General features: G+C 39.5%; 1 protein-coding gene across 1 annotated transcript in view; it reads left to right on the top strand.

Moving 5' to 3' along the window:
* The window catches only part of LOC140239810 (uncharacterized), a 100,318-nt gene that overhangs the window by 11,302 nt on the left and 64,417 nt on the right, over positions 1-24,599 (top strand). The window contains exons 5-24 of the mRNA XM_072319632.1: positions 636-985; positions 2,688-2,836; positions 4,337-4,514; positions 5,151-5,397; positions 7,790-7,836; positions 9,049-9,362; positions 10,031-10,175; positions 11,305-11,472; positions 12,303-12,470; positions 12,977-13,220; positions 13,872-14,165; positions 15,267-15,313; positions 15,657-15,857; positions 16,670-16,854; positions 17,678-17,785; positions 18,507-18,792; positions 19,078-19,509; positions 20,386-20,624; positions 23,127-23,328; positions 24,211-24,537. Coding sequence (XP_072175733.1) covers positions 636-985; positions 2,688-2,836; positions 4,337-4,514; positions 5,151-5,397; positions 7,790-7,836; positions 9,049-9,362; positions 10,031-10,175; positions 11,305-11,472; positions 12,303-12,470; positions 12,977-13,220; positions 13,872-14,165; positions 15,267-15,313; positions 15,657-15,857; positions 16,670-16,854; positions 17,678-17,785; positions 18,507-18,792; positions 19,078-19,509; positions 20,386-20,624; positions 23,127-23,328; positions 24,211-24,537 — 4,331 coding nt within the window. The remainder of the gene's footprint in view (positions 1-635; positions 986-2,687; positions 2,837-4,336; positions 4,515-5,150; positions 5,398-7,789; positions 7,837-9,048; positions 9,363-10,030; positions 10,176-11,304; positions 11,473-12,302; positions 12,471-12,976; positions 13,221-13,871; positions 14,166-15,266; positions 15,314-15,656; positions 15,858-16,669; positions 16,855-17,677; positions 17,786-18,506; positions 18,793-19,077; positions 19,510-20,385; positions 20,625-23,126; positions 23,329-24,210; positions 24,538-24,599) is intronic.

Here is a 24,599-nt window from a genome sequence, read left to right as displayed (position 1 = left end):
AATGTCTTCACGAACCGATGAGTTTATAATAAAACTATCAAAATGAAAAAAAAAATACATATTTGTTTGACACAAATATAAGTTAGTCAGTGGTATATCAAACTGATGACACCAGTAAACATCAGGCAACAGAGACCCAAACTAGTTTGACTTCAGAACTTGTTCTCTCTTTTAAGCCTCTTTGTACTTTTTTATTACGTATATTGCATAATTATTACATTCAATTATGTATTCTACATTATACTTGAGACGCGTTCAACACTAGCATTCATTTGTTTTTGTCAGGAGTCAGTACGGGTTTAACTTTGGAACTGTTCAAACTGTTTCCAAAGTTAAACGAGAGCATCCAATTCTAACTGATCAATGAAAGACTGAGGCCTGTGCATCATTCGTTTTTTAAAATATGCCCATAAATTTATGAAATTCATTTTTTCCTCCATCATGTGTCCGGTACGCCTACAACACTATTCAAGGCTTGAGCCATGCGTTCGGATTTTACCCAACGCATGGCTCAGTGTGGATCAGTAAAAGTCAATGCATGACGTCTGACCAATCAGACTGTATAGATTCTAAAGCTCGTTTTGTATAGTCTCCTTTAAACGGGTGATTGTGGTTTACCGGTCTCTCTTCATCAGGTCAATTCTCATTGATAACGGCAACCCTGCGTCCATGATCTACTTGCGACCAGGTGGTCGTGCCTACTACAAGAATGAGGAGTTGACCCTCCCTACGAAAGCAGGTGGACTGGTCCTGGAGCGCATCGCCCACGTTGTGCTGGCTACGAGTGGGCTGGGCTTTACCATTCTCTACGATGGGGAGGAATCCATCACGATTTACATCACCTCAGATTCGCTGCAAGGCCACACGTGCGGTCTGTGTGGCGTGTACGATATGGACCCCTCCAACGATTTCCGCATGCCAAGCGGCGCCATTGCTTCCGACGCGTACACCTTCGGGCTCTCGTGGAAAGGAATGGATGAAAGAGGTAAACGGGGCATTCCAGACGATTTTTATGAATCCACATCATGTAGTACATACATCAACAGCTCCAAGTATAGAACTGTGGGATTTATTGTGGTCCTTGAGTAGAGAATCCAATACTCTGAAAAATTTTAAACAAATTACACTGAACAGCGTTATGATGAGCCTCACTTCTTTCAGAACTGTAGCAGTGTAATTCCATTACAATACCGCTTACTTAAACAAGTTTACCTGTGTAAAATCTATGCATACCTTCTTCTTTTGTTCTGGTTCCTTGAGCCCTCGTGCATTCTTATGGTGAGGCTGCCATGTCATCATCTTTGTTCATTGCAATTTGTTATAAATTTTGAAAACATTCTTATTCCTCACCCCAATAAGTCTTACTATAAATTCTGAAACTCTGTACCCATAATTATCCTCTGTAACTACTCTGTAACTAATCATAGTGTAGTTGTTCAAATGTAAGAGTCTGAAAATCATCCGGAGGTCTCCTTTAGCGGAGGGACTTCGTTACATAGGCTTTCGGAGGGTGCTATAATACGAATTTATATTGTGGATTTCACACATTCAATCCCACATACTAATCTTAGTGAAGTTAAAAACCAACATGCCTTGTTGATACAAATGACTTTTTTTTTCTGCTCATGTGCAAAGTGGAACCCCGAACTGACTTTCCTTATATTCAAATCGTCATTTTCCACCTCGCATACAGGAAACTAATCTTCTTCAATTCCTCTTTAAGCTGAAGAAAGAGTGCTTCATAGTGGAGGAAGATGTTAGTTTTTTTTAGATTCAGACAAAGTAATTTAGCGATTTTTCAAAAAATAATTGCCAAGGTAATTGTCATGATTTATCCAGGAAAGGGGGAAATGGTGTTTACCTTACCTTGTTATCTTTTCTCAGATCAGATTTTGATCATCGCATACCACTGTAAGCAAAATTGCATGTCGGATAATAATATTTTTCGATGCAGTCACACATAAATAGAATGTTAAATATTACACTTGCCTACAGTTTCATGTTAAGATAGAACAGGTTATCGTTTTTTTAAAAGTACATATACTCACATTGATCATCCCTATCCAGCTATCTGCATGTGTATCTTCCTATCTATCTATCTATCTATCTATCTATCTATCTATCTATCTATCTATCTATCTATCTATCCATATATCTGTCTATCTATACATCCATCTGTTTATCTATTTATCTATCTACCCGTCTCTTTACTCTGACGTCTATCTTTCTATCCATCTGCCCATATATCTACCTACCTATATGATAATAATAATAATAATAATAATAATAATAATAATAATAATAATGATAATAATGATAATAATAATAATAATAATAATAATAATAATAATAATAATAATAATAATAATAATAATAATAATGATAATAATAATCATGATAATGAGACTCTATAAAGCGCTCATTATACCTACAGAAGATACTCATGTTGCTGTGGAACAGAATATTATGTTACAACAGAGTATCACAGAAGATATAAGAACAATATAAGCAAACAGACAATATTGTAAATATTTGTCAATTTAAATAAAAAAATGGTAGGTTCTGAGGTTCTTTTTGAAAGCATCAATACAATCAATCTACCGATATGTTTATCTATATGTCTATATCATCTACCAATATGTCTATACATCTATGCATCTATCTACTTCTGCCTCTCGACCGCGAAGATCCCGCGTACTGTCCCGACGTGCCAACCGAGCCGCTCCGCTGCTCCCAGTACACCACCTTCGAGAGTGACGAACAGCAGGAGAAGGCGGAGTTCGCCATCTCTGAGTGCGCCCATCTGTTGCATGGGACCTTCATGGCCTGTCACCAGGTAACCAGGAAGAACAATTCCAATCCATTTTTTTTTTTCAAGTAGACTGCAGCGTAAAGTGAGGGGTCAGAAGAACAAAATGCCAGATGTTTCATCAAAATCGGAAGTAAAATGAATTATTGAAAGCAATTTTAAAAGTTTCGATATTATCGAAAAGAATATAGGCCTGTAGTATCTAAATGTATATATGAAGAGTTTGTTTGCAAAAACCGATAAGTCCATATTTGTCAAATGGAGATATTTGCGATTAAAGAACAAGAAAAATAAAGAGAATAATAAGAAAATGTTTGTTTCTTTTGACCATAACTTTAAAAATATACCTTTTTATGTAGTGACCAATATATCATTTAAAAGGTTTTATTTTGTACTTTATGACAGAGACCGTACTTCCAAATCTTCAAAAATGGACTTATCGGTTTTTGCAAACAAACTCTTCATATATAATACAAATATATATATATATACATGTATATATATATATATATATATATATATATGTAATATTTGATTTGATTTGATTTGATTTATTTCTGCTTAATTCCGTTAAATCAGATATGGTTATGTACATGTCATTTATGACAAACAGTATATTGACACATAGTTTTTAGTACAATTATACAAGACAAATACAAACAGCTTATGGAATTTAAACAGAACGGTCTCCAAAATAAGCCGAGGCTTGACGGTATGGAGACTATATATGCTTACCTACTCTGGATAGAATAGGGAATAGAGAAAGAGAGAAATAGGGAAGGGTAGGGGGAAGAGGGAAAGTTACAGAGTGTATGTGTACCACTCCAACTACTTTACAATAATAGTAATGATGATAAAAACAATATGATAATGATATTAAAGTTTACACGTTCAGTTGCCTTTGCCGGAGTAATGACCGAAAATGCACTATGAAAATAATAATGTGTGAATACAAAGTATCCTATACATATTGTTATCAGATATGGAATGAAATATATCGTGCTTTTTTATGTACGCAGTAATGGTAAGGCACATCGTACACATACATATACATGCTCATATAATATACATGATGTACCTATCCTATACATACATATATATTCATATTCATAATATGGACAGATAAATAAATCGATATATGTATGCACACATACATGCATCATGTACCACGTACATTTTCATATACATTTGATTATAATACAATAAAGGAATTAGAATAAAGGAATCAGAATATATACAACAGAGTTTGGTCAACCAAACATATCAGTCAGCTGAGGTGTAGTTTACTATTCTCTAGGTTTTCTGCGCAAAGATATCATGAAATCATGTGTTCGGTTGACATTTTAGCATAAATATTGACGCGACCGAGAATACAAGCTTTTCTCTTCGCTTCGATTGGCAGAAGTTTGCGCATACTGTAGCATTAATATAGATAAAACAACGGTCACTTAGCTATGTTCAGTAACAGAGGAGTCTATAAGTAGAGATTAGAGATTTTCAAGAAATTGCTCATACGCTGTTTTGCAGGTTGTGGACCCGCAGCCGTACATTACGGCGTGCGAGCAGGACGTGTGTGCGTGCGAGATGGTAGAACAATCAGACGGCTCGCTGGGTAACGATTGCAAGTGCGCTGCTTTCACCGCGTACACACAGGAGTGTGCCCGCAGGGGGTACCAGGTGTCATGGAGATCTATCGACTTTTGCCGTAAGTTCAGCAATATTCCTATTGTATTGTCTTCCTTTAAAAACAGGTTATCTACATGCAGTAGGCTAGTTCACATGAGGACGTCGCATTAAAGTTATATCGACATAGACCCATTTCTAGTCGTGTGACAAAGAAGACTCTGTACAATAAAATTCTGTAATTATAAAAGGACGCAATCAGGCCATCAGGGGTGCATTTTTTTTTCAAAATTAATTAGGGCCTATGCGACTTAATTGCCATATCACCGTGGGCTCACTTTTTACATTTCCTTTTTTTATGCAACAAAAATAACAACAAAGCAAAATGATAACCAGTAACATAAATGTTACAGACATTAAATATCTTTTTTAGCGTCTATGAACCACGAAATAGAAGTCTCCTAGGTCTTTACTATTGCATATTATCGTATTAACAATGATTACTAGGCCTACTTGAATAATCTGATGTGCATAAAGTAACAGATGAGTTAAGTAAAGATGCATGACATTAAAGATGTACAGGCAATGACAGGGGAGACCAGCTTGTATAGTGTATGCTATTGTACGTGGATCTTTAGGTGTGGTTTGAATCATTCGGTCAACTGCGTTCCTCGAACAACTCCATAACCCTGTGATTTTGTTTGCATTCTGTTCGCAGCGTTCACCTGCCCTGCTGATAAGGTTTACGATCAGTGTGGCTCGGCCTGCACCCAGAAGGGCTGCAGTACCGCCATAGCTGACTGCGAGACCGACGGAACGGTGGGTTGTATCGAGGGCTGCCACTGTCCGGCCGGTACCTACCGGTCCACCTCCGGGGAATGTGTCAGCGCCAACCAGTGCTTCTGCGCGTGGCAAGGGAATGAGTACGAACCCGGTCAGACAATCTCGGACGGATGTAACGAATGGTGAGTCTTGCTATTGAAGAACATGGCTATACATATCAATGGGTCAGGTGGCGAAAGAGGTATACAGTCAAACCTGTCTTAGCGGCCAACTGCTGTATACGGTCACTAAAAAAATGATTCCCTCCGAGAGAAAAAGTATGTTAAAGAGCCTGCCTATAGCAACCACCTGCATATAACGGCCACTTTTTCGTCGCTATAGACAGGCTTGACTGTAACTGGCGTGAATGCTTTGCTAGTGGGGCAGCCGAGGCTGGAGTGCATCTCCCTCTACTCCTGCATTTGGCTCTTAAATAAAATGGGAAAGTTGACAAACAAAATGATTAAAAAATCACAACATAAGCCATGACTTTCCAAGGGTTCCGCCCAGATAATCTTCTCGTTAAATTAGGGTGAGTGTGTGTGTGTGTGTGTGGGGGGGGGGGGGGGGGGCGGTATTCAGACCCTTTTTATCTGCGTGATGTTGGGTCACTAGCTTTCCTCCCATTCTTACATACTCCTTTGTGCGTTCAGGATTGCGTAGGATTATGTACCTTGTCATCCTTACCGTAGATGGCAGCAGAACAAAATGTAACTTAGTAATATTAATATTGAATATTAAAGCGCCGAAGTTGTATTTAGAATTTTTAGATATCTGGGATTATTTGAAAGGAAAAAATGTAATTGTTAAAGAAACGTATAATGAAAATCAAATAATTTTTAATAATTTTTTTATTTCAGGTAGGAATTTTCCCTTTAATGAAAAATTATTTAAAGCTAATGTTTTTCAAGTTAAACATGTCATTGACGCTGGTGGAAAAATTAGACCAGGGGCTTATTTTATTAGAAAGGGCCTAAATGCAGACGATTTAATCTTTCTTTATGAATTGTATGATAAATTTCCAGCAGAATGGAAGGTGGCGAGAAAAGGTAACGTGAGGGATCATATTTTGAGTGATAACCCTGCTGATGTTTTTGAAATTAGTCTTAATATAAACAAAAAAGTGTACCCCTTATTGTCAGTATCTTCAAAAATGATATACAATATTTTTATTGGTACCATTGAAGATTCTTTTCTTTCAAAACACCCAGAAGTATTAGCATTAAACATGGATAGATCGGCAACTGCAGTTTGTTTTTCTATTCCTAGAATTTCGACACTAGACTGGAAGCTGAGAGAATTCCAATATAAGCTTCTGCACAATGTTATTTTTTGTAATGATAAACTTCACCAGTTTGGAATAACACAATCAAATCTGTGCTCCTTTTGTAGGGAAGAGGTTGAAACATATTATCATATATTTTATGACTGTCCTTTAGTTTATCGAATATGGAACGAGGTAGGAAATAAACTAAAATTTCCTCAGTTTGTTAATATAAATTGGCTTGACGTTTTACTTGGATTCAGGGAAAATATCAAACTCGATGCTTTGTTGAATCATGTGTTAATTTTGATTAAGCATATGATTTTTGCTAACCGTAAAAGTGGAAGAGTTCCAACCTGTAAAGAAATATCTAAGGCAATTGCCACCTCAAAACAGTTTGAATATGAAAAAGCAACTTTAAAGGATAAATTGACATTACATTACGCGAAATGGGAAAATCATACTTCATGAAATACCGGGTTTAATTATTGCATCCCTTTTAAGACATATCTTTTGTATTTATCTCAGTCAATCTATTTAAAATGAATGGAATATCCTGTGTTTTGCTTTGCCCGCTCCATATACTGGTTCCTTTTCTCTGATCGTCAGTATTAAAGCTTAATTATCTGGTTATGAATCTCCACTTGCCTATGACCCAGAGAGAAATTAGTTCTCATGATGTTTATAACTGGTGAATAGATTACATTTTAAAGATTTTGTAATTCCATCACCTCTCATGTTTCTTGTACAGTGTATTTGTTTTAGATAAAATCTTTATTCAGACTGGTGACTGAATCATGTCAAGTGTGTACAATTTATTAATGTTCAATCTATATTTTGCACAAACCTTTTTGTTGTCCGTCAAACAGTGTAATATAGATATTTTGTGTCACTACAATGTAACAATGTTGATTGGTCCGAATAAAGGCTATAAAAAGCGTCAAAAAAAAAATATTAATGACGATGTTAATGCCGGTGCAAATGGACGAACCTGATGATTGTTATCGATGTTATTGGTGTTAATATCAGACAAAAATAAATGCATAAACGTGATATGTGACTGCACAAGAGAAGAACATACATGTAAATATCAGTATATTGAACAACTAGAAAATGGGGCTGAGGTTTTTTGCTGGGGGCTTATATACATCTTTTCATTGCCGCTCGGATTTTCTTTTCATCTTACCATAAACAAGTCTTTTCAACACCTTTGATTCAAATATTTTTCTGTTTTAATATTTTCAATGACATGATCTCCTTTTCTCTCACAGTAACTGTGTTGATGGGAAATGGCAGTGTTCGAATAACGACTGCGGAGGTGAGAATATTATTATCTACAATATTGTATTCAGATATTTCACTGATCATAATCACAGTAAGAAATCGCTTTATTGATAGGATGAGATCACAATACTGCGATGTGTGATAATTATTGTGTTAGCAGTACCCATATGTTATCAATTCTAATAAATGTGGGTTAAATTTCCATATCATTGACATTGTGATCATTATTATTATATTTTCGCACATCAGCTCATGCATTAATGAGGAGGTCTTATAGATCTTTCATCGTAATAATATTACGGCTAAAGTATTATGCCAAATCAGCAAATGTTAAAATGCACAAAATCATACTCGTATCGCAGTTTACCCTTAAAGGAAGAGGACAGTCACGTAAGAGTTTTATTAAAAGAAACATAACTTCAGTCGAATTCGCTGAATGCTGTTAAATGCCCAGTGGAAATAACGATTGCTTATTGGTTACAGAATGTCATAAATCATTATTATCAACTATAAGTTTGTTTGTTTTGTCCAGCCATTACTTGAGAATACAATGAATGAGATACGACCACGCATACATCTTTTTATTTTGGTCCGAAATACATTGATGTAAGTTCTGATTTATCTAGGTAACATTCAATTAAGGTTCAAAATCAAATCAATTCAAGTGGACTTACTGTTTTAATTCAGAGAAAGGTTTCACGCCCGATTCTAGACGCTTCATCAACTCTTCTGTTACGGCATGTCTGATTTGAAAACGGAAAAAACAAAACAAAACAAAACAAAACGAAACCAGCGTATCAGACGTACTGTCGACGTTGTTGTCAGTCTTTGAGGTAAACTCCGTCGAGGAATCCTCCTGATTTCAGAGCTGCACACCAGGAAGATGATGTGTCGCAGTCCCTCACGTTAAGGGTGGGGTTCTAGGCAAAGAGCATCGATGGTTTGACAGGACAGGGCTCCGCCGTCTACGTCAACTGGGAGACTCCCACCCCTATGGGCGGGGGACTGCGACACAACCTCTCTCAGGTGTACCGCTCTGTAATCAGGAGAATTCCATTCCTTAACGATCGACTCCAAACAATGAAGGACATCTGCGGCTTTTGGCAACGACGTCTTTTTTTTTGCCACTAAATCAGACGAGCTGATGAAGCATCCAGGATCGGACATGAAACCGTTCTCGGAATTATAACAGTAAATCCACAGGCAGTCATTTAACTTCGTGCTTTAATTTGGTCCGAAAATGCAGGCATGTGTCAGGTGGGCGGTCTGGGCCATTATCACACCTTCGACAGCTACGACTACGACTTCGCTGGCACCTGCAGTTACACACTGGTCAAGGACTGCTGGAACCCCCTCGACTCGTCCGTGGTGTACATCGAAAACTCCGAGTGTGGCATGGAGGGAGCCTCGTGCGTCAAGGCCGTCGTGCTGCATGAGGGCGCTAACGTAGTTCGCCTCAGGCGAGGACACCAGGTGTTGGCCAACGGACAGGAGGTGACGGAATTCCCCGTGACCGTCGGCAACATCTTCGTCAACCAGCCGACGCAACATCAGACAGCCGTAAGTATAAACGCAACTCGTTAAGTGTGCGTGCGAAAGGCGTCTCTGTCTAACCTATAATATCACACGACAGTAATCATCTTTCAGACAATAGCAACAGCAACAACAACAACAACAATAACAACAACAACAGCAGCAGCAGCAGCAACAGCAGCAACAACAGCAGCAACAACAACAAACACAATGCAAACAACAGCGTCAATGACAGGCCACAACAAACCCTATGTGTGTGTATAAGCACACGTCGATCACTGGCAATGCGTTTTGACATAGGCATAACTTCCCAGCCTGCAAAGGAAAGTACAATTCTGATCACCATAGCACTTGAATGACTTATGAAGTTGTCATCTTACCTCAGATGTGTTAAACATGCGTCCAAGACTCCTTTAATGTAGTAATTTGTGATTTGATGACGTATTATTACTCAACTTTAAGGATAGGAATGAACACGCATAGATTGGTACACATCACTATCTAATAAGCTTAGTTCCGAACTGGTGTAAGACATAATGCGACCGCCGAAGATAACATAATGACGCATGAAAAAATAGTGTGTAAATGATTTTCCCTTTCAACGACGAAATGTATTTATACCAAGCATGCAAAACATACTCGATGATATCATGGGTCGATATATTCATTTTTTTTTTTTTTTTTTTATACGAAAGGCCGTCATGTCCAATGGACTAACCATACTGTTCGACGGCAACAACCACGTTATCGTTATGGCGGATGAGAGACACATCAACTCGACCTGTGGCCTGTGCGGTACCTACAACAACAACCAGCGAGACGACTTTTACACAGAGGCTGGTAAGTATCTACACATAACCCTTTCTTTTTATATGTTTGTGTTAATGGTAATGCTACTGTTGATCACGGCAGAATTATTATTTTTCTTCTGTTGTCACAGTTGTTGTCGATTTGTTTGTCGAGTCCAATAGAGTTCAGTTCAACCAAACACTGCACTGGTGTGCTGTGATCTTGCATTGCGTTGACTGTACACCGAGTGACCAAGACGCAATATGTAAACAACATTGGCCTATAGACACAGTAATTGTTTGACTTCCTTCCCCCTGCCCCATCTTATTTTGCTGTACCACTCTGTACTGCCCTACCCTTGTTAGCTCACGCACGGATGTACAGTATGTACCCATACTACTACTAGCAAGTGGTGGTGGAATGACATAAGGAAGCCTTGCCTGCGACTGTACAAGACAAAACGGCTGGATTTATAACGCTAAACATTTTGTATGATGAATATCAACAGATGGATTAGAACACGTTAAGAGAATTTCCTATGTTTTTACCCAGGATTACGTAAAACGTGCAAGTGGATCTGGCTATTAACATGAACTAAAAAAAAAATTGATCCCAAATTCGATTTTACATGCAATACACTTGTAAAGGCTCAGACATCCATTTGGCCAGCTTTTCCTATGTATGATAAATAAAACTTTAATAGCCCTTTCATATCATGCTGAGTATACGACATTGATATATCTGAGTACCACGAATTCTGATCGAGTGTCTGTCCCTAAAACACGTTTATTTCAAAAGATATCAACAACCTTAGAAGCAAACTGTCCCCAACCTGGACTGGTGGAGTTTTTCATCAATTCGATCTTGGGGGCGCTGTGGCATAGTGGATAAGACTCTCGACTCCCGATCGGAGGACCCGAGTTCGAATCCTGTCCAGTGCTGTACGTCCTTGGACAAGACGTTTTTACCCATGTCCCTCTCGACCCAGGTGTATAAATGGGTACCTGGCAACACTATGGTTATAATAATGGCAGGGCCCTCTGGTAGGGCCCTCTGGTACAGCAATGGCAACACTGAAGAGGCTACCCTGGATAAATAAGACCTTATTATTTATTATGATTATATTGAATGATTCTCTCGAAACACCAACTAATATGGGCTGTTTTTGGTATTCTTCCAGGTGACATCGAATCCAACCCGTCGTCGTTTGCTAACAAGTGGAAGCTCGGCACGTCGTGCCAAGACAGCACAGACGACCAGACGACCGACCCTTGCGACCTCTACTCTCAAAAGTCGCTGACGGCCGAAGAAGATTGCTTCAAACTTTACGACGATGCCGCATTTGCAGGTAACACTCGACCACTACACGTTATCGGACATATCACACACACATATATTTTGATATACAGTGCAGACTCCAAAGAAAATTTACACAAAAACTTACTTGTGGTACAAAGGAAACGCATGAAATTATCAAAAGGGAAATCTAAAGTTCAAAGGGAAAAACTTTGTTTGTAACGGTGAATGCCTCGAGCATTAGAGCGCTATTTCAATCTGGAATGTTCTTTACTGTTCCATTCAAATTTTTCTCCAAAATATTTGTCTATTTATCATAAGCTCTCTCTATTGGCATCCAAGCAAAACCTACACTCGCACCAATGTCAGATTTATTTTGACAGTGTAGTACTTCACGCAAAGGTTCTGTTCTTGCTTTGTTCGCATTGCTCTACTTGTGCTTCCCATCAGTCCTCAGGAAAGTGATTCTGTGCCTCGAAGATTTTATATTTTTTCACCGTCCCTGCTGGAAAGAACACAGTACTGTGTTCCACAATGTAAAACACAGTGTGAACACATTATGAACACAATGTGAAATCTCATCACACTGTTGAATTGGAGCGTTTTCACATCGTCAACTATGTGAACACAGTGTGAATACGCATGGGACACAGTGTGTTATTCCAGCAGGGGTGTTTTCCACAAAGCTCATCTTCTTTCCGAGATTTTCCAGCGTATATAGCCTTTGTAGAGATGTAATGGTGAAAATCTATGCAGACGTCTTAGAGTCACAAAATAGTAATGGCGGGGAAAAACATCAAAATATCGGTCTATTATATGCTATACTCCATTCAATTTCTCCCTCTTTCTTCCCTCCCTTTCTCCATCTCTCTCTCTCTCCAGCTTGCCGTCAGTACGTCGACCCCGAAGTCTACTACGAATCTTGCCGAAGTGACGTGTGCAACTGCGAAACGGGCGACTCGTGCAAGTGCGAAATCTTCGCCATGTATGCGTCACAATGCGCACAGAAAGGAGTCGTCATCGACTGGCGCTCGAAGATACCCGGATGTGGTAAGCGCGCACTATGGAATGCTACATTTTTAATGCCACTACATAAGATTATGCGTGTGCATGTCTACGTATAATGCCCACGTAACACTGAAAACACTGAGAACGGTAGGCCCTAATCCCTAATTTGCTGGAGTCACTTCGTAAGATACAAGACTGAGGCACATATCGTGTTTGTGCACCTGGCGATTTTACAAGCAACACCAACACCATTAATGAAAAGCAAAAATATTTGTTGGGAAAATAACATGTAGAATTAACTAAAGTCGTTTGTTGTGTATGTAGGTTACGCGTTTACACTTGACGTAACATGCAAAAGTAACGTCAATAACACCTGTGTGTGTGTGTTTTTTTTTTTTTTTTTTGGGGGGGGGGGTGAGTTTGATTCGTACGAATGAAGAGCCGTTGCATGCTTTCCAACTATGATAAGTTTCCTGAGTTGTAACAATCATAAGAATGGAAGCTTCGTGCCAATCTTTGATCGATACCTGCTCTGTATCGTCCTACAGGAATCGACTGCGAAGGTGGCTTGGTCTACAGCGCTTGCCACACGATGTGTGAGACTACGTGCAACGCGCTATCCTCCACAGCCACTTGTGACGAAACCTGCGTGGAAGGCTGCGCCTGCCCAGACGGTTCCGTCATGTCTGCCAGCGGCGCATGCGTGCCACCAGAAAACTGCGGCTGCGTGGATCGCGATACCGGCGTGAGTTACGCCCCTGGAGATTCAATCGCCAAAGGATGCGGAACTTGGTACGCCCTAATTTATTCTTATTTTAAAGAAAGTCAAGAGAGATAGAGAGAGAAAAAAAAAATAGGTTGATGGAGCGAGATAGAAAGACAAAATAATGGAGAGACTACAAATGTTATGATTTTGCTGGTCTTGCTGATTCATTTTGGTCTATGACATAATATTGGGATTGATTTCCATTCAATCTAATTTAATTTAATTTAAATTTTTAATTTCCATTTCATTGATTGATTGATTTTCATTGAATGCTTGTTAGTAATCCAACACTGAATCAACATTTATTTCGTTTTCAGTTCAGTTCAGTTCATTTCTGCATTCCGTTTTATAATACTATGTATAACAATATTTGACGATAATAATTATGTCATAAATGATGGGAATCGTTCCAATACATCAATTCACATTGTGGGGTTTGATTGTATGAAGAAAACGTATAGGGAGAGAAAATATACAACGATGTCAAACTGAATGTAAATTGTAAGGTAAGGAGCAGATGAGATTAGATGTATGAGATTGGAAATACAGGGGACCATCTTCATAAGCATAGCTTATCCTGTCAATTCAGGTGATGATGACGACAAAGCGAAATATCTGGTCACGTGATCTTTGGTTTGCTCATTTTTAACTCTCGCTTTCTCATTTGCCGATTACAGTGTTTGTGAATCGGGTACGTGGACGTGTGATGGACTAGATTGCCCAGCAGACGAATGCAAAGTAAACGAAGAGTATAGTACCTGCGCCAGTGGGGACCAGTGCCGGAAAACCTGCGCCAACATGCACGAGTTCGAGGGGTGCTCGCCCGCCACCTGCTACGGTGGCTGCGTCTGTACCGAGTTCACGGTGTGGAACGGAACCAGCTGTGTGCTGCCCACCAGCTGCCCGTGCCACCACGGCGGACATAGTTACGAGGAAGGAGCAGTTATTCAAACCGACGAATGTCACTCGTGGTAAGTAATTTGCATGAAATTTAGACCGTGATGTCAAAGGTCAGAATTCCAGGATAAAGTGTCTCATACAACACACAGACATATGTGATGCGGACCGAAAAGGAGTACTTCATTATCGAACGTCCTGCACACGATGTGCACACTTTGGCAAATGATCTCTTTCTATTCTCCGTTGGTTAGACGCTTCACTCGCGACACAATGCATAACGTTCCCGGACCTAACTATTTGTGGAATTTATGTTCAAACAAAGAATGAACCAGTGTTTAGACCAGGCGACTATAGAATTTAGGCTGAAGGCATTAACAAAAATGCCCCATAATATTGCAAAGAACCAAGCTTGTTGTCTGTCAAGTGGAAGTGTTGGCAAGCACCTTTTGTTGTATTATAGATACTTATCTCAATATTTAAAATCCACAAATGTATTGCCACAAATTGATTTTTTTTTTGGCTCTTACGAAAAGTGGAACTACGAACTGGCTTATCGCACAGATATACACTCAGGCGCCGAGCTTTTGCATGTTTTCATACCATGCATGCTTTTTGTCGGCTGTTGCACATGGCAACATTATTGCCGTCTCAGATATTGTTAAATTCATCCTATTCCACTCTGTAAAAAGGTGATGTTCACAATCCGTAGCATCTATAAACATTCCCAATAAATCAGACAGCACTTAGATCCGCTGGGGCACTCGACGCCATATTGTTTTTTTTTTTCCAGAAATCAAAATCGTCACCGCGCTTCAGCAACACCATTACGTATAGGTTGCTGTGTATACGATGTACTGTACGTCCCTATCTTGTTTGTATCTGTGATGATTTGCCTGCTTTTTGTGTTTTGTGAGCAATGACATAGCTATAACGTGTTTAATTCTCCTCAAAACAGATTATGCATAAAGTTTATCTGCTAACCATCATTGCAAGGAGACGATTATTATGGTATACAAAACGAACGACGCAGTTGTGTCTCAGTTGGAGATGATTTTGTTGTACTTGAACAACTATGATTTTCGTCATGATATTGGTGAAAGGTGTTACCTAAAAACATGATAAACAAAAAACAAACCCCTTTTTTGTATTTCTATATTCCTCCTAACCAACAGTACGTGCGAAAACAGCAGATGGAATTGCTACGAACGCAATTGTCACGGTAAGACATTCCGTAATTGCATCTAAAGTCTTAATTCTGCCTTTGCTACAGTGTTACAGTGTTACATGGACTGCACACATGTAGAATGATGCACGTAGGGAAATATTATATAATTTTCATGGGTGTAACTTCTCCGGCTCGTACAGTTCGTTTCTGTGTGAGAATTGTCAATAACTGTATGTATGTGTGTGTGTGTGTGTGTGTGTGTGTGTGTTTGTGCGTGTGCGTGTGTATGTATGCATGTGTGAATAATGTATCAGGGTAACAGCGCGACAGTAACTTATTGTCTGTAAAGCACTCTTAACTGAGATCAGATATCTTGAAACCAATTTGAATCATTTAGGCGTGTGCACGGCTTGGGGCGACCCTCACTACAAGACCTTCGATGGTAAGCTCTTCGACTTCCAGGGCGACTGTGACTACGTGCTGGTGACTGACAGCGTCAGCCAGGCTTCTGGAATCGCTTTCTTCCACGTCGTTATCGGCAACATCCCATGTGGAACCAGCGGTGTCACTTGCACAAAGTCCATCACCTTTACTATCGGTGAGGGCGGTCTTCAAAATTTGTTGTATAATCACTTGATGTAGAAAGAAAAGCAAAGAGAAAAACAAAGTTTAGACAGCTTTTTTTTTTTTCTATATTGGTCCTATTTGTGTCTTAGCGTTCATTTTTTTTTTTTTTTTTTTTGGGGGGGGGGGGAGGTGGGGGGATAAACCCTGCGTATCCGATTGATCCAGCCTTTAAATTAGTGAGATCGTTTTAATACCCTTTGACGCACATTCGCGAACAATAAAAGTTGGCGCTGTCAGTTGCGCGTCAACAATTCTTAATCGTAAGCTTTCAAATTAAGTACACTGTACAAATGAACGGCTGACTCTGTGATTGAGCTATATAAGTACTGGAAGAGGGCCCTTAGGTATTTTATCTCTTGTAGTTTGTCTCTGTTTTATGTTTGTTTTATCATTTTAAAAGGGAAAGAGTGTATCGAAATATTTGCTGTAATAGTGATAAGATTATCTTTTAAAAATAACTCCTCCTCGTACTAAATTTTCTTGATTTTTTTACGCGGAAACGAATTTAATATTAGCACCGTCCTTTTACCATTATCGTCGCCTTTGAAAACTCAAACGTTAAAACAACAATAAACGCAGTACCAGTACCTGTAAACTGAATTCTGACTTGCGTAAAAATGATTGTTCCGTGTTCTAAATATTTCAAAGGTAAACGCTTGTGTAGTTGAAATCTTATCTGTGAATGATTGTCGCTTGAACAGCATGCTCGAGTAGTGTTGAGAACCATCGCTTGGATACGAAAGCATATTTATTGTGAGTGCATTTGTTCTCCATTCTCTTCAGGAACTGGAGCTAATCAGGAGAAGATGCAGCTGGTCCGAGGCAAGCCCGTTCCGCAGTCGGCTGGTTCGTTCGAGATCAGTTTGGTTGGCTCATACGTCTACGTTCACACCAAAATCGGCATCACGCTGATATGGGATCAGGGCACGTGGATCCAAGTCAAACTTGATCCCATGTACAAAGGGAAGGTGGGTGAAAGGTCACCGGAAGTAATGTAGATTGTTATCGCTTGCGCTCTTTGTCTTGTCCAAAGGAAAAAAAAAAAAAACACGGATAGAACGTGTTTTTTTTGTGTGTATGTGTGTGTGAGTCTCTCGTGTGAATGAGAATAATACATGCAAGCAGTATTCCAAATGAATAGATATCAATATGGATACATCAATCTATAGATACACAAAGAGACAGAAAAAATATATTAATTAATAATCGATAATTGAATCAAAAATAAGAGTAAATCATGAATAAACATTAAGGAAGTTGAATGGATGGTAGGAATAAAAAAAAGTTTGTTATTTTGTGTACTTTTACGCAGACCGCGCACGTACAATGTAGATTGCCTCATTCAATAGATACTAGTAAAATAATACTTCCCCTTGCAATTTGAGTGACACAAATTCAGCTTAAGAAAAGAATTTTGAACCCTCATTGGCTTGAATGTATTATCGAACGTCATTTTAAAGCACAACCTTTTTTTTCGGTTAGTTTGCATTTTGAATTGTAACACTAAACTGAGTAATGCGCATGGTCTGCAAACTCCTTCGGTATAACAGCTGAAACACTTAAACTCATCCTTTGCCAATGAATCATATGTGCACAAATTTCACACACAAACCTATGGATAGGTAGTTGATGTGACACGCTTAGGAATAAAGGGATATCTTGCATTATAACCAACCCACATTCTTACACCGCCTCAAACTCGCCTTGGAGGAAAGATACATGTCGTGTTTAAAGACAAATTGTATATGTGTGCGTTTTTATTTTTTTAATCTATTCAAACGCGTTTCCCAGGTTGGCGGTCTCTGCGGAAACTTCAACGACCTGGTCAGCGACGACTTTCTGTCGCCTGCCGGGGGTCTGCCCGAGACTTCGTCCATCGACTTCGGTGACGGCTGGAAGGTTAGTTAACGCTGACAAAAAAGAGGAAATAATCGTAGTCTGATTGTTTCAGAGAAGATCGATCCCATTGGTTGAAATATACCTGAATATTGTCCCGTATCTGCGCCATTCATCCGCCTTGTAAATACATGCGTTTGATATTTATTGGGCTCACGTATATTATGTTCGTTTCTGTGCATATCAGTTATGCAGATTTAGTCTTCTTTGGTTATTTGTTTACATAATAAGATGATACCTTCGGCGGATGCATTTATTCCAGTGGAAATGTATGACACGATTTGTATCATCTTCTATTGTCAGATTGTAATTCCTGCGTACTGTGTGAGCATTAGGCAATGTGTGTAAGCATTACCGTCCCGTCTTGTATAGTAAGAGACAAATAATTTAAACAAACAAACAAACAAACAAACAAACAAATACTGCTCCTTGATCGGATAGGACATGAAACGGAGGTCCCGTATGAAGAGAGAGTCGTAACTCAATGTACCTAAAAGATTCATCTTCACTTATTTATCGCAAAGAGCTGGGTGCATAACGCGGTGAAGTGGTCTCGCCTCACATCAAACTGGACCCCGGGTGGAAGACCACCTAGTGCAGCTGGGCTATCCAGCCGTCTTTTCAGATGGGGAAAAGGAAACAAACAAACAAACAAACATAATTTCGCGCGTTTCCTCTACAACGTCACAGTACTAAAGGAGCGAGATGTACCTTTTCCCTGCAGGTCCATGAATACTGCCCTCGCCCGTCGCACATCCTTCATCCGTGCATCCAAAACCCGTTCCGTCGTGCCTGGGCCATGCGGCAGTGCAGCGTCATCAAGTCAGATCTCTTCGCCGACTGCCACAGCGAGGTCAACTACCGCCCGTACTACACGCGGTGCGTCTTCGACACGTGCGGCTGCGACTACGGCGGGGACTGCGAGTGTCTGTGCACGGCCATCTCCGCGTACGCCCAAGAGTGTAACGCTAACGGCGTTCCCATCCGATGGCGCTCTAACGATCTCTGCCGTAAGTGACAGCTCAATGATGTTTTTTAAAAATCTTTTTGACTAGTTGATTATCAAATTGTATAGGCTGGTGGCCATTGATTGTTTTCTAATTAAAGTCCTATCTTATTAGTTAAGAATTAAGATGCGATAGCCAATAAACACCCCATTGTCCTGCGAACTTTATGGATATGGTATATAAACCCTTTCGATAACATCAAGGTAATGTCAACGAATTCATACTTTTACTAGCGCTGCACTTAGTTTTCAAACTCTGTTATCACGGAATGTGATTGTTATTCTGCAGCCATTCAGTGTGACGGATGCCGAGAGTACGACCCTTGCATCCCCGTATGCAACGTGTGCGGACACGAGGACCGCTGGGACGAGAACGGGGAATGCCCGGACACCTGCGTGGAAGGTTGCAACTGCCCGCCCGGTCAGTTCTACCAGGATGGGGAGTGTGTGGAGGAGTGCGCAGTCACTACCCCGCCGGCGACCACGCCCTATGTCACAACCCCACCGCCCTGGGAAACCACCACGACACCTCATGCGGACTTTACAACCCCTGCCGAAGAATCCACCACAAGACCCATTACGCACCTGCCGACCACGACAGAGAGGTCAACAACCGCAGGTCCCACGACGTCCCCAACCACCACCGAATCGCCATCGTCCGTTGCCGCAACTACGCCCGGCATCCTCACACCGCCGCCCTACACGCCACCCTTTAACGCTTGTGAGTCCCTCGTAGCTGTCGTAACTTAACCTATTCACTGCGGCATCTAAACAAACAATCCTTCCTTTGCACAGGACCCACGAAATTACCCTATGTAAAGGGTTAATTACTAATCTTGTGTACCACGCCAATTTTTCCTGGGGACTGTTCATTCCGTCAAACCTACCGGTGATCATTTTCATGACCGCATTCTTATTCATCTTGTAGAAAGAGCAGTGGAAGCGTCCAATATTGTAAGTGTAGGTTACGTTCTTTTCCCTGAATAATTTATAGACGTACGTATCAATGCTTATTGCGGTTTGACCATTAAAGCCTTCCGAAGCACTGCATAATGTTCGGCTTAATGCTCGAACGTCGATACGCAAGAGGGTAGGACGAACTTGTTTTTAACGTTGATCCTTTTTTTTTTTTTTTTTTTTACAAAAAGTAGAATATTTGGAGATGAATGGGTGATCCATTCATTCAAAAGTTTTGTTTTACCAGTCACATTAACTAAGAATGAAAAGTGATAACTTGAGGTAGTAAGGAGAGGTGACTGAAAGAAAAGGGGCGGGGGTTGTTTACCCTTGAATCATTTGAACCTGTAGCTGTATATAATGTGATTTGCTACACAAGAATTGGTACACTAATACCGCTATGTTCAGGAGATCATGGTTCGAATCTCGCCTGCTCCCCTCAGACAAGATGTACCATTCTTTCAAGAGCAGCTCTTAGGTAAACCAGTGCTCCGACAATGTATGTCATGTAGAGTAGTGCTTATGCTCTGTAAATGACAAACCTATTATCGACTGATTAAAAAAAAAAAAAAAACTCACCATGGTATGTTATCCGGGTTTTATTATTATTTTTTTTTATCACGTATCATCACGCACGAAGGTTATTGCAGCGGTTATGGCGATCCGCACTACAAAGATTTCAACGATAATGAGTTCGACCACCAGGGCAACTGCACCTACATTCTCAGTCGAGACATCCGGTACACACCGCCTAGGTACGTCGTTCTCATTCACACAATGGAGTGTGAACGATTCCCTGGCACCACGTGTCCAAAGGACATAGAAATCGATTACAAGGGCTACAAGATCATTCTACTCTCCGATTTCAGTCCTAAGGGCGTAAGTATTGAATTACTGAAACTGTACTGGTCTTACACTCTAGACACAGTGAACAATTCCATCATGTTTATTTTCATATTTCACTTCACATGTGTACATGTACTGAACAAAAAAGAAAAAGCAAACAACTAAGCCATTGAGTATCTGAATATATAAGAACGACCCAAGTCCATGGAACACCATTTCGAGTAAACTTAAAAAAAACTTCATATCTATTTTATTTGTCCAATAATATTCTATTTTGTAACTGTGATGGGAAGGCAACATTGTATATACAAATTAGAACATATATTTTATGACAATTAACATTTACATTAATTGTGGAGAGGCCATTTTGTATGATGGACTTGGGTCGTTCTTTGAATCATATACATGATATTCTGCTATAGAGATGAGAGAAGGACGAGAGAGGGCGCTACAATATGAATGTAAGAATGACCCAAGTCCTTCATTTTTACATAAGATTTAACTCATTCATTTCAGGCACTTCCGGGGGTAATTAGGATTTATCATTTATACACAAGATGAGTCCATGCATAAGCTACAATACCCACGCCAAACTAAATTTGGCCAAAAATTGGACTTGGGTCGTTCTTATATTCAGGTCTTTAACAAGATGAAGATATAAAATATAATTCAAAGTTGGTCATGACAAGAAGGTGTGTCAGTATAATATGTTCATAAAAGACATAACGGGATACATGTTTCCAATCAGACAAGTTATACTCACTAAGTAACATCAATTTAAGTTTTTGATTGAAAATAAACAGAGAAGAACATTTAACTAAATCTGCGGGAAGATCATTCCAGAATTTGGGTCCGGTGAAAGCAAAAGTACAAAAGAAGGGGATAGAAACACACACAAACACACACACACACACACACACACACACACACACACACATGTCGATCTCTCTATCCTACAAAGTGATCTCGTTCTCCCGCTCTGAGCCCGACCGGAGGATTAATTGCCGTATTGACCCTAAAATGGCTGGGGGGGGGGGGGGGGGAGGGTTTGAATCAAACCCCCTCGACATTTTTCGCGACTATTCCGCCACTCGATTCTTTTTTTTTTTTTTTTGACCGCGCCATTCCCTGACTTATTACATTCAAGTCTCGCGCAACTTTTGACACCATTTTCGCGAAAATCGCGCATACCGTTGCGACCGTCCTTTTATACATGCCTATCAGACCGAATATGGCTCAAAAACCAGATTTTGTGTATCAAGTCTATTCAAATGGAGTTTCCACACCTTATTCATAAAGATATGATTATTTTCACTTTCATAGGCTGAAATCAATTAATTTCAATATGATTATGTTTGAAATAGGTTCTGTCATAAATTTTGCTAAAATATGATAAACCAAAAGGTCGAAAAACAAAGAAATACATAAGAAATTAATAAACAATAAAATACATAAAAATACTTTTGATACCAGATTTTTTTCAGGGACATTGTTAGGAATGCTACAAAAAATTTTATCATCAAAAATCAGGATTCTAGGAGCTTTACTTTCTGATTTAGAGCAAAATGTATTATTTTATGCATATATTAGAATAATTAATTAATATAATGAACATTTCAATTTCTTTTTTTTTTGTATAGTTTGGTAGATTACGCCACAGGTAATGCATGTGCCAATTTTCATGGTGATTGCGCGATCGACGGCCGAGATCTTGGGGGGGGGGGGGGGGAGAGTGAAACATCCCTCTCCCAGCCACAGAACACCCCAAAAAGCCCGGCCTGGTTAGGATTATACCCTACAACCCTAACTCTAACTACACGGACTTGCTGCCACGAGACAGCTACTGTAACACACAAGCAAATTATTCAGAACAAGCATATGACCGAGAGCATATTGGAACTCTCCCTTATTACTTTCAATGTTTATATTGAATTACGTATTACAAAAAAGTCAGCTCATTGGAAAAAAAAAAGAAACACAAGAAAGAAAAAAAATGTAGAAGCTGAAAGAAGAAGGTGTCCCATAAAAGCCTCATGGGCTTGAAGTGATGGGATCACCTGATTAAAAGGATTTGGTATAAACAGGAATGGAACAAAATATACAACACCAAGGCCCAAATTCATGAAGGTGGTACAAATGAAGCCATGGTTTAAACCATGCACAAAACCATGGAGCGTCAAGTGTCGCATGGAATATTTTGTTACGAAATCAGTCATTTCATCGATGAAATGATTATTTTGTAACGAAATGACGACATTTTGTAACTAAATGAACATTTCGTCCACGAAATTATAATTTCGTAACGAAGCGGTCATTTTGTCGACGAAATAACCAATTTTGTAACGAAATATTCCTTGCGACACTTGGTGCTTCATGGGTTTTGTCCATGGTTTAAACCATGGTTTCATTTGTACCACCTTCGTGAATTCGGGCCTGGGAGTATAGCAAACTAATACGCGAAAATCTTTATGAAATCACAATTGAATCTTATTATTGTCTTTTCTTTCAAACCATATTTTTGTATTCCTCTAATAGGAATATCTGCTGGTGGTGGACAACATCTTGTACGTACCCCCATTCAACACTTCGGAGTTCATTGTTTTTCAGTCTGGCATCGACTTTATATTTCAAGGTTTCGAAATCGGTCTCGAAGTCCGTTTCATCCCCTATTCCAATGGATACTTCAGCGTCGAAGTCCCCGAGGCTCAGTTCTTCAATAGCACAGATGGACTGTGTGGTGAGTTTGAGGGAATTATGCGAAGAAAAATTACGTCTTATTTTAACTACAGCGACAGGGTACATAACTCTTATTATTCATATCAAGAAAAAGAATGATGCACATTTTACAGTCAAACATTAACCTGTTTCCAATTATTTTCGCTAGTAGATTCCAACATAGTTCAATAACTTTCTTAAAATGAATTCGTGTTTAGATAGGAAGGCAGAAATCAAATTGAATCAAATACAAAACCGAATGAAACAGACTAAAAAGTCAGAATTTCATCGATATTGTAAGAAACAGGAATAGATATTGAAATTTCAAAATCTGCATGATTATTTTTATTCTTTGTTTTTCATCATTTGGAAGTCAGTGTTATAGGCCACAATGTAAGTGAGACGAGATCAAAAAGAAAGTAAGAAAGAAAAAAGCCCAAGCAAAATCACGGAGGGTATAGGGACATGACCGGACTTGCGCAGACTTCAACAGGGTAAAAATAAGATAGTTGGTTATGTATTGTCATAAACTCCCTATAACAATGAATGATAGTAATAGCAATGATGATAGAAAATAATGATAATGATGATGATGACGATAATAATAATAATAATAATAATAGTAATAATAATAATAATAATAATAATATTACTAATAATTATTCTCATTATTATTATTATTATTATTATTATTATTATTATTATTATTATTATTATTATTGTTATTATTATTATTATCATTATCATTATATCTCGTACTAATCATGACACTGCCGTGCCAGGAAATGAATGTAGTCTTCCGGTCCGAAGCTCTTGTACTTCCGAGGTCATGTCCCACTCCGTGACGCAGGTTACCCTACGAGTTCCCTTTCTTCTTTCCTCTCCATCTCAAAATAACAACCAGGTAATTGCGGGGTGAATGACACCACGTGCGAAGAGGACACGAATTGCTGCGATCTGGTGTTCCCGCCCGAAGACAGGGAAAATTGCGGCTGCGAGGAAATAACAACCCCGTGCCCGCCTACCGATGGTAGCATAGAGTGGTGCTCGCACATCTATGACCCGGAGTTCGCCCCGTGCCACGACTACGTCGATCCGGAGCCGTTCTTCAAGGACTGCCTCTACGACCACTGCTATGCCAACGACACGACGTGCTGGTCGTTCGAGGCTTACGCTATTGCCTGCTCCCGCCAAGGAATATGTCTAGACTGGCGAGCTGATGACTTTTGCCGTGAGTAAACCAAATAAATTCGCTTAGCCAATTTTGAGCTCAATAGATCCCATCGACACTTA

Source organism: Diadema setosum, chromosome 16, assembly GCF_964275005.1.
Source record: "Diadema setosum chromosome 16, eeDiaSeto1, whole genome shotgun sequence".
Lineage (NCBI taxonomy): Eukaryota > Metazoa > Echinodermata > Echinoidea > Diadematoida > Diadematidae > Diadema > Diadema setosum.
Note: the sequence above shows the minus strand (reverse complement) of the source record. Positions and strands in the feature narration are given on the sequence as shown.